The following is a 10,708-nucleotide window of genomic DNA, read 5'->3' on the forward strand; positions in this document are numbered from 1 at the left end:
GGATGGGGAGGAGAGTGCGGAGGGGCCCAGGCGTCCGGGATGGGGAGGTGAGTGTGAAGGGGCTCAGACGTCTGGGGTGTGAGATGAGCATGGAGGGGCCCAGGCATCCGGGATGGGGGGAAAGTGCAGAGGGGCCCAGGCGTCCGGGGTGTTGAGAAATTGCGGAGGGGCCCAGGCGTCCGGGATGGGGGGAAAGTGCAGAGGGGCCCAGGCGTCCAGGATGGGGGGAAAGTGCAGAGGGGCCCAGGCATCCGGGATGGAGGAAAAGTGTGGAGGGGCCCAGGCGTCCGGGGTGACTGAAAGTGCGGAGGGGCCCAGGCGTCCGGGATGGGGAGGAGAGTGCAGAGGGGCCCAGGCGTCCAGGATGGGGGGAAAGTGCAGAGGGGCCCAGGCATCCAGGGTGTTGGGAAATTGCGGAGGGGCCCAGGCATCCGTGATGAGGGGAAAGTGCGGAGGGGCCCAGGCATCCGGGATGGGGAGGAGAGTGCGGAGGGGCCCAGGCATCCGGAGTGTGAGGTGAATGTGGAGGGGCCCAGGCGTCCAGGGTGGCTGAATGTGCGGAGGGGCCCAGGCGTCCGGGCTGTGAGGTGAGTTTGGAGGGGCCCAGGCGTCCAGGGTGTTGGGAAAGTGCAGAGGGGCCCAGACGTATGGGGTGTGAGGTGAGCGTGGAGGGGCCCAGGCGTCCGGGGTGCTGGGAAAGTGCGGAGGGGCCCAGGCATCCGGGATGGGGGGAAAGTGCGGAGGGGCCCAGGCGTCCGGGGTGGCTGAATGCGTGGAGGGGCCCAGGCATCCGGGATAGGGGGAAAGTGCGGAGGGGCCCAGGCGTCCGGGCTGTGAGGTGAGTGCGGAGGGGCCCAGGCGTCCGGGGTGCATGAAAGTGCGGCGGGGCCCAGGCGTCCGGCCCGGGGGGGGGGGGGGGGGCCAGGAGGCGGCGCGGCTTCCGGGGGCGGGGCGCAGGGTCCCGTCGTGCCGCGCGCGGTTCCGCCGTGGCGGCGGGGCCGGTGGCGGCGGGGGGGCCGTGGCGGCGGCGGTGGCGGTGCCGGGGGGGGCCCATGGCGGTGCCGTTCGTGCAGGACTGGGACCTGGTGCAGACGCTGGGCGAAGGCGCCTACGGCGAGTGAGTGCGGCCGCGGGGGGGGGCGGAGCGGGGGGGGGGGGGCGGCGCCGCGCGCTCGGGGCACGTGGGCTGCGCGCCCATTGCGCCCCCCCTTGCACCCCCCATTGCGCCCCCCCATTGCGCCCCCCATTGCCCCCCATTGCCCCCCATTGCACCCCCCTATTGCACCCCCCATTGCCCCCCATTGCACCCCCCCTTGCACCCCCCCATTGCCCCCCATTGCACCCCCCATTGCGCCCCCCCATTGCACCCCATTGCCCCCCATTGCACCCCCCTATTGCACCCCCCATTGCCCCCCATTGCACCCCCCTTGCACCCCCCCATTGCACCCCCCATTGCGCCCCCCCATTGCACCCCCATTGCACCCTAATTGCGCCCCCCGTTGTACGCCCCCTTGCGCCCCCCATTGCACCCCCCCTTGCACCCCCCCATTTTGCCCCCATTTTGCCCCCATTGCCCCCCCATTGCCCCCTTATTGCCCCCCCATTTTGCCCCCATTGTGCCCCCATTGCACCCCTTGCACCCCCTGCACCCCCATTACCTGCCTGCTGCTTCCCCATTGCACCCCCATTGCACCCCCCATTGCCTACCTGGTGCACCCCCATTGCACCCCACTTGCACGGCTGCTGGGTGCCTGTTGCCTGCCTGCTGCAGCCCCACTGCACCCCCACCGTGCACCCGCTTCGCGCCCGCTGCGCACCCCTTGCATGTCCGCTGCACCCCTCTTGCGCCCCCACTGCTTGCTCTCTGTGCGCCCACTGCACCCCGTCGCATGCTGACGGTGCATCTGCTTCCTGCTCATCGCGGTGCACCCATTGCGCACCCCATTGCACCCCTTGCACCCCGTTGCATGCCCACTACACACCCATTGTGCACCCATTGCACCATATTGCGTGTGCACTATGCACCCATTGCACACCCGTTGCACCCATTGCACCCTGTTGCATGTGCACTATGCACCCATTGCACCCCTGCGGCACCCATTGCACCCTGTTGCATGCCCACTACGCACCCATTGCACACCAATTGCACCCCATTGCACCCCGTTGCACGCCTGCTGCACCCATTTCACCCCGTTGCACGCCTGCTATGCACCCATTGCACCCTGTTGCATGCCCACTGTGCACCCATCGCGCACCAGCTGCACCCCATTGCATGCGCACTATGCACCCATTGCACCCCATTGCATACCTGCTATGTACCCATTGCACACCCGCTGCACCCATTGCACCCCATTGCATACCTGCTATGTACCCATTGCATGCCCACTGCACCCATTGCACCCCATTGCATACCTGCTATGTACCCATTGCATGCCCACTGCACCCATTGCACCCAATTGCATACCTGCTATGTACCCATTGCACACCCGCTGCACCCATTGCACCCAATTGCATACCTGCTATGTACCCATTGCATGCCCACTGCACCCAGCTGCATGCCCTCTATGCACCCATTGCACACCCGCTGCACCCGTTGCACCCCGTTGCACACTCACTATGCACCCGTTGCATGCGCGCTATGCACCCATTGCACCCTGTTGCACCCGTTGCACACCCACTATGCACCCGTTGCACCCGTTGCACGCCCGCTATGCACCCATTGCACCCGTTGCCGCCGTCGCAGGGTGCAGCTGGCGGTGAACCGGCGCACGGAGGAGGCCGTGGCGGTGAAGATCGTGGACATGAGGCGGGCGGCCGACTGCCCCGAGAACATCAAGAAGGAGATCTGCATCAACAAGATGCTCAGCCACGACAACGTCGTCCGCTTCTACGGGCACCGGCGGGAGGGCGCCACCCAGTACCTCTTCCTCGAGTACTGCAGCGGCGGCGAGCTCTTCGACCGCATCGGTGCGCCGGGCCGGGGCCGGGGCGCGCGGCGGCCGCTTTGCGACGCCTGCCGCTTGGGCCTTCTGCAGCTGAGCGTTTCTTGCGAGGTTTTGCGCTTAAACGCTTTGCGTCTGAGCGTTTCTTGCAAGGTTTTGCTTTTAAGCATTTTGCATTTAAATGTTTCTTGCAAGGTTTTGCATTTAAACGCTTTGCACTTGAACGTTTCTTGCAAGGTTTTGCATTTAAACACTTTGCACTTGAATGTTTCTTGCAAGGTTTTGCGTTTAAACGCTTTGCGTTTAAGTGTTTCTTGCAAGGTTTTGCATTTAAGCATTTTGCATTTGAACGTTTCTTGCAAGGTTTTGCATTTAAATGTTTTGCATTTAAGCGTTTCTTGCAACATTTTGCATTTAAACGTTTTGCATTTTAAACATTTCTTGCAACGTTTTGCATTTAAACGTTTTGCACTTAAATGTTTCTTGCAAGATTTTGCATTTAAACGTTTTGCATTTAAACGTTTTGCATTTAAACGTTTCTTGCAAGGTTTTGCATTTGAATGTTTTGCATTTGAACGTTTCTTGCAAGGTTTTGCATTTAAGCATTTTGCATTTGAACGTTTCTTGCAAGGTTTTGCATTTAAACGTTTTGCATTTAAGCATTTCTTGCAAGGTTTTGCATTTAAACGTTTTGCATTTGAATGTTTCTTGCAAGGTTTTGCATTTAAACGCTTTGCATTTAAATGTTTCTTGCAACGCTTTGCATTTAAGCATTTCTTGCAAGATTTTGCATTTAATGTTTTGCACTTAAACGTAACTTGCAAGGTTTTGCGTTTAAACACTTTGCATTTGAACTTTTCTTGCAAGGTTTTGCATTTAAACGTTTTGCATTTGAGCGTTTCTTGCAAGAGGTTTGCATTTAAACGTTTTGCATTTAAACGTTTCTTGCAAGGTTTTGCATTTAAACATTTTGCATTTAAACGTTTCTTGCAGATCTTTGCGCTTTGCATCTAAGCATTTTTGCAAACGTTTGCCTTTGGCGTTCCGGCGCTTTGCATCTAAGCGCGTTACCCTTTGCATTTAACCCTCGCTTCAGACCTTTGCCGTTCGCCTTAAAACCGCGTTTGCAAACCTTGCGCTCGGGGCGGGCTTGTGCGCGCGCCGGCGCCTCACCGCCTCCCTCTCGCCCTCGCGCAGAGCCCGACGTCGGCATGCCCGAGCCGGAGGCGCAGCGCTTCTTCCAGCAGCTCATCGCCGGCGTGGTGAGTGGCCGCGCGCCCCGGTGCCCCCCACCCGGCGCCCGCCGCCGCCGCCAACGCGCCGCCCCGCTCTCGCCCCGCAGCAATACCTGCACGGCGTCGGCATCACCCACCGCGACATCAAGCCCGAAAACCTGCTGCTGGACGAGCGAGGTTAGCGCCGCCGCCGCCGCCGTTTCCCCCGCCGCCACCTTTGCCCCCCCCTTATTTTCCTTTTTTTTTGGCACAGACAACCTCAAAATCTCCGATTTCGGCCTGGCCACCGTCTTCAAGCACAACGGGCGCGAGCGGCGCCTCAGCAAGATGTGCGGCACCCTGCCCTACGTGGCGCCCGAGCTGCTGCGGCGGCGCGCCGACTTCCGCGCCGAGCCCGTCGACGTCTGGGCCTGCGGCATCGTGCTCACCGCCATGCTGGCCGGGGGTAACGCCGCCGCCGCCGCCGCGTTGCAATATTTTAAAAGCACGGGGGATTCGGGTGCATTTAGTAGGGAAATTGCAATATCACCTGCTCCCAGTTGCTTTTGCATTTGCATTTGCAACGCTCCAGTGTCTTTTGTGCATTGCAATATTTTAAAAGCGCAGAGGAGCCAGTTGCATTTCATAGGAAGACTGCAATATCACCTGCTTCTAGTTGCTTTTGCATTTGCAACGCTCCAGTGTCTTTTGTGCATTGCAATATTTTAAAAGCACAGAGGAGCCAGTTGCATTTCGTAGGAAAACTGCAATGTCGCCTGCTTCTAGCTGCTTTTGCATTTGCATTTGCAACGCGCCAGAGGCTTTTGTGCATTGCAATATTTTAAAAGCACAGAGGAGCCGTTGCATTTTGTAGGAAAATTGCAATATCGCCTGCTTCTAGCTGCTTTTGTGGTTGCATTTGCATTTGCAACGCCCCGGTGTCTTTTATGTATTGCAACGCTTTAAAAGCATGTAGGGAACAGGGGCGTTGGATAGAAAAACTGCAATATCGCCTGCTCCCAGTTGCTTTGGCGTTTGCAATGCCCGGCGGCTTTTATGCATTGCAATATTTTAAAAGCGTAGAGGAAACAGTCGCATTTAGTAGGAAAATCGTGATATCGCCCGTTTCTGGTTGCTTTTACATTTGCATTTGCAACTCCTTGGAAGCTTGTGCGTGTATTGCAGTAGCCTAACAGCAGCTAGGGAACGGCTGCATTTAGTAGAAAAACAGCAATATCGCCTGCTCCCAGTTGCATTTGCATTTGCAACGCCCCGGCGGCTTTTATGCATTGCAATATTATAAAAGCATAGAGGAAACGGGTGCATTTAGTAGAAAAATCACAACGTTGCCTGCTCCCTTTTACTTTTGCTTTTGAATTTGCTTTTGCTTTTGCTTTTGCATTTGCAGTAGTATTTGCTTTTGCACTTGCATTTGCTTTTGCATTTGCATTTGCACTTGCTTTTGCTTTTGCTTTTGCAACGCCCGGCGCCGTTTACGCCTTGCACCGTTATAAAAGCGGGCAGGGGAGGTGGGGCCGCTCCCGGCAGCCGTTCCCGCGGCGTTCCCGCGGCGTTCCCGCGGGGCGGCTCTAACCGGGGGGGGCTTTTCCGCGGCGCAGAGCTGCCCTGGGACCAGCCCAGCGAGAGCTGCCAGGAGTACGGCGACTGGAAGGCGAGGAAGACCTACCTGCCGCCCTGGAAGAAGATCGACTCGGCGCCCCTGGGTAGGCGGCGGCGGGGGGGGGGGGGGGGGGGAGGTTCCGGGGGGTGGATTTTGGGGCGGATTCGGGTGGATTTGGGGTGTTGTCTTTGCCCGGTGCCGGGGGCAGCGCTGCTGCAGCGGATGCTGGCCGAGAGCCCCGGGACGCGCATCACCGTGGCCGAGATCGGCAGGGACCGGTGGTACTGCCGCCCCCTGCGCAGAGGTGAGGCGCCGGGAACGCGGCGGGAGCGGGGCGGGAACGGGGGGGAAAAGGGTGGGAAGGGGTCGGAAAGGGTGGAAAGAGGTGGGAAAAGGTGGGGAAGGGTGGGAAAAGGGGGAAAAGGGTGGAAAAAGGGGGGAAAGGGCGGGAAAGGGCAGGAAAAGTGGTGGGAAAGGGTGGAAAGAGGTGGGAAAAGGGTGGAAGAAGGGTGGGCAAGGGATGGAAAAGGGTGGAAAAGGGTAGAAAAAGGTGGGAAAGGGTGGAAAAGAGGTGGAAAAGGGTGGAAAAAGGGGGAAAAGGGCTGGGAAAGGGTGGAAAAGGGGGGAAATGGCTGGGAAAGGGTGGAAAAAGGGGGAAAAGGGCAGAAAAAGGTGGGAAAAGGGCTGGAAAAGGTGGGAAAAGGGCTGGGAAAGTGTGAGAAAAGGTGGAAAAGGGCAGAAGAGGGTGGAAAGGGGGTGGGAAAGGGTGGAAAAGGGCAGAAAAGGGTGGAAAGGGGGTGGGAAAGGGTGGAAAAGGGCAGAAAAAGGGTGGAAAGGGGGTGGGAAAGGGCAGAAAAAGGGTGGAAAGGGGGTGGGAAAGGGTGGGAAAGGGCTGGGAAAAGGGGTGAAAGGGTGGAAAAGGGCTGGGAAAGGGTGGGAAAAGGTGGAAAAGATGAAAGAGGTGGGAAAATGGGTGGGAAAGGGTGGGAAAAGGTGGAAAAAGGGCTGGGAAAGGGTGGGAAAAGGTGGAAAAGAGCAGAAAAAGGTGGGAAAATGGGTGGGAAAAGGTGGGAAAGGGTGGGAAAAGGGCGGGAAAAGGGTGAGAAGGGGTGGGAAGAAGTGTGGGAAAGGCTCTTTCCCCCCCCCCCTCCTTTTCCCCCCCCGGCAGGCACCAAGCGGCCCGGCGCCGCCTGCGGATCCCCGGCGGACGGGTGCAAAGCGCCGCGCCGCGACCCCGGCCTCTCGCCCGCCCGCAGCCCCCTCAGGTCGGCCCCCGCCACCGTCACCACTGCCACCTCCCACCCCGGCAGCGCCGCCGCCACCGCGCCCGCCCTGACGTCCCCCCCCCCCGGTCCCTTTTGCAGCGAGGACACGGCGAGCTACGCGACGTCGCAGCCCGAGCCCGGCACCGGTGGGACGGCGCGGCGGGCGGCGGGCAGCTGGTGCAAGGGCTCAGCTTCTCGCAGCCGGCGCGCCCCGAGCACATGCTGCTCAACAGCCAGCTGCTGGGCACCCCCGGCTCCTCGCAGGTGCCCGTCCCCCGCGTCGTGTCCCGCGGGGCGCTCGCCGCGCGGCTTTGCGGCGGTTGCGGTAGCGGGGGTGCAAGCCTGCAGTACGCGGGTGCAATTTTGCGGTGCGCGTCATGTCGCAATGCAACTTTGCAATGTTCGGGGTGCGACTTTGCAATACGCAGGGTGCAACTTTGCAATGCACATAATATTGCAATGCAACTTTGCAATGTTCGGGGTGCAACTTTGCACCGCAGATGCCGCCAGGGTGCAACTTTGCAATACGCAGGGTGCAACTTTGCAATGCACATAATATCGCAATGCAACTTTGCAATGTTTGGGGTGCGACTTTGCAATACACAGGGTGCAACTTTGCAATGCACATAATATCGCAATGCAACTTTGCAATGTTCGGGGTGCAACTTTGCAATGCACATAATGTCGCAATGCAACTTTGCCGTGTTCAGGGTGCAACTTTGCACCGCAGATGCCGCCAGGGTGCAACTTTGCAATACACAGGGTGCAATTTTGCAGTGCACATAATGTTGCAATGCAACTCTGCAATATGCAGGGTGCAAGTTTGCAATACGCAGGGTGCAACTTTGCAATGCACGTCATATCGCAATGCAACTTTGCAGTGTTCGAGGTGCGACTTTGCAGCGCTTATAATACTGTGGTGGTTGCAATATTTGGGATATGCAAGTTTGCAATATACGTGCTGCCCGGATGCAGCTTTGCAATAGTCAGGATGCCGCTTTGCAGTGTGCATAATATTGAGACACAACTTTGCAATATTTGGGGTGCAACTTTGCAATGTACATGCTAGCAGGATGCAGCTTTGCAATAGTCAGGATGCCGCTTTGCAGTGTGTATGATATTGAGACGCAACTTTGCAATATATATATGTATATATAGTGCCTGGATGCAACTGTGTAGCGCTTGTAGCATCGAGATGCAACGTTGCGCTATTTAATTGCAAGGCCGGCGCGGCGGGGGGGGCAACGGCGGGGGGCCCGCGGGGCTGACGGCGGCGGCGTTGCCCTCTGCAGAGCCCGTGGCAGCGCCTGGTGAAGCGGATGACGCGCTTCTTCACCAAGCTGGACGCCGCCGGCTCCTACAGGACGCTGCAGGAGGTGTGCGAGAAGATGGGCTACGGCTGGAAGACGAGCTGCACGAACCAGGTGGGGCCGGGGCCGGGCGACGGCTCCCCGCTGGTGGGGCCACCGCCGCGTCCTTGACGTGTCCCCCCCACCCCGGTGCAGGTGACCATCTCGACCACCGACCGCAGGAACAACAAGCTCATCTTCAAGGTGAACCTGGTGGAGATGGAGAGCAGGATCTTGGTGGACTTCCGCCTCTCCAAGGTGACCAGGGGGGGCGGGTGGCCAAAGAGTTTGGTGGCAAAGTCCTGCTGCAGCGCGAGGCTCTGCAGCGTGGGGGCAAGGCGGTGCAAGGTGGGTGCGACGTGGTGCAAGGTGGGTGCAAGGTGCTACCGCATGGAGCAAGGCGGTACAGAATGGTGCAAGGTGGGTGCGACGTGGTGCAGCGTGGTGCAAGGTGGAGCAGTGTGGCACAGCGTGGTGCAAGGCAGGTGCAAGGTGGGTGCAGCATGGTGCAAGGTGGGTGCAAGGTGGTACAGTGTGGTGCAAGGTGGTGCAAGGTGGGTGCAATGTGGTGCAAGGTGGGTGCAGCGTGGTGCAAGGCAGTTGCAAGGTGGATGCAGCATAGTGCAAGGTGATGCCAAGTCCAGCGTGGTGCAAGGTGGGTGCAACATGGTGCAAGGCAGTTGCAAGGCGGTGCAAGGCGATGCAGGGTCCAGCGTGGTGCAAGGTGGGTGCAAGGTGGTACAGCGTGGTGCAAGGCGATGCAGGGTCCAGCATGCTGCAAGGTGGGTGCAACGTGGTGCAAGGCAGTTGCAAGGTGGGTGCAGCACAGTGCAAGGTGATGCCAAGTCCAGCGTGGTGCAAGGTGGGTCCGGCATAGTGCAAGGTGGGTGCAAGGCGGTACAGCGTGGTGCAAGGCGATGCAAGGTCCAGCATGGTGCAAGGTGGGTGCAACAGGGTGCAAGGCGATGCAGGGTGCAAGGTGGGTGTAGCGTGGTGCAGGGCAGGTGCAACATGGTGCAAGGTGGGTGCAATCTGGTGCAAGACAGTTGCAAGGTGGGTGCAAGGGGGTGCAAGATGGTGCAACGTGGTGCAAGGTGGGTGCGATGTGGTGGAACACGGTGCAAGGTGGGTGCAATCTGGTGCAAGACAGTTGCAAGGGGGGTGCAAGGTGGTGCGGCAGGGTGCGAGGGGGCGCAGAGGAGGGGGCGCAAGCCGTTGCAAGGCGCCAGCACCCCCAAAACCCCTCTCTCCCCCCTTTCTCCCCCCCCCCAACGCGCAGGGCGACGGGCTGGAGTTCAAGCGGCACTTCCTGAAGATCAAGGGCCAGCTGGGCGACGTGCTCAGCGCCCACAAAGTGTGGCTGCCGCCGAGCTGAGCCCCCCCTTCCTCCTCCTCCTCCTCCTCCTGCTCGCCGGGGCCCGGCTCCCTCGCTCGCCCCTTCCCCCCGGGGAGCCGGGCGCTGAGCCCCGGCGCAGCTCGGTGCACGCGTGGCGGCGGCGGGTCGATCGGCTCATTAATAAATGTCTTTGGCTTATTAATGAATGAACGCTGGTGATGGGGGGGGGGGAGCGCGGGAAAAAAGCCCGGGGGGGGGGGGAACATATATATATATATTTATTTTATTTTATTTTTATTTTATTTTAATTATTTTTTTTTCATCGCAATCTGCTTTTTTTCCCCCCGCCAGGTCGGTTTGACCCAAACAAGGGGAAAAAAAAAAGGGGGGGGAAAAATGCCAAAAGCAGCGGGAAGGGGGCGTTTTTTTTCCCCCCCCTTTTGGGTCTTTTTTTTTTGGGGGGGGGTGATTTAAGGCCTCGGCAATGTTTGGGGGAAATAAAGGATTTTTTGGTGGTTGGTGTTGTTTTTTTTGGGGTTTCCCCCTTTTTCGGAGCCGCCGGCCGGAGGAGCTGGGTTTCGCCCTTAAAGCCTCCGGCTTTGGGGCTCTTAAAGTCTCTTAAAGTCTCCGGCTTTGGGGCTCTTAAAGTCCCTTAAAGTCTCCGGCTTTGGGGCCCTTAAAGTCCCTTAAAGTCTCCGGCTTTGGGGCTCTTTAAGTCCCTTAAAGTCTCCGGCTTTGGGGCCCTTAAAGTCCCTTAAAGTCTCCGGCTTTGGGGCTCTTAAGTCCCTTAAAGTCTCCGGCTTTGGGGCCCTTAAAGTCCCTTAAAGTCTCCGGCTTTGGGGCTCTTTAAGTCCCTTAAAGTCCCTTAAAGTCTCCGGCCTTAAGGGTGACTTTAAGGGCAGCAGTGGGCGCAGGGGCCCGGCTGCGACGCCATTGGCTCCCGGGGGGGGGCGGCGGCCCGGCCCAGCCCCCGGATTGGCA

At 59.0% G+C, this 10,708-nt stretch overlaps 1 protein-coding gene across 1 annotated transcript; it reads left to right on the top strand.

The window, feature by feature from the left end:
* The first annotated feature begins 981 nt into the window (after positions 1-981).
* CHEK1 (checkpoint kinase 1) lies at positions 982-9,929 on the top strand. The gene is made up of 12 exons (XM_067310021.1): positions 982-1,117; positions 2,744-2,967; positions 4,140-4,204; positions 4,285-4,354; positions 4,431-4,622; positions 5,776-5,880; positions 5,986-6,172; positions 6,946-7,042; positions 7,142-7,306; positions 8,335-8,466; positions 8,548-8,649; positions 9,671-9,929. Exons 1-12 carry the CDS (start codon positions 1,053-1,055, stop codon positions 9,764-9,766), a joined length of 1,500 nt encoding a protein of 499 aa, XP_067166122.1. The 5' UTR covers positions 982-1,052; the 3' UTR covers positions 9,767-9,929.
* The last annotated feature ends 779 nt before the right edge of the window (positions 9,930-10,708 follow it).

The sequence above is a fragment of the Apteryx mantelli genome, chromosome 23 (assembly GCF_036417845.1).
Source record: "Apteryx mantelli isolate bAptMan1 chromosome 23, bAptMan1.hap1, whole genome shotgun sequence".
In the NCBI taxonomy this organism is placed as follows: Eukaryota; Metazoa; Chordata; class Aves; order Apterygiformes; family Apterygidae; genus Apteryx; species Apteryx mantelli.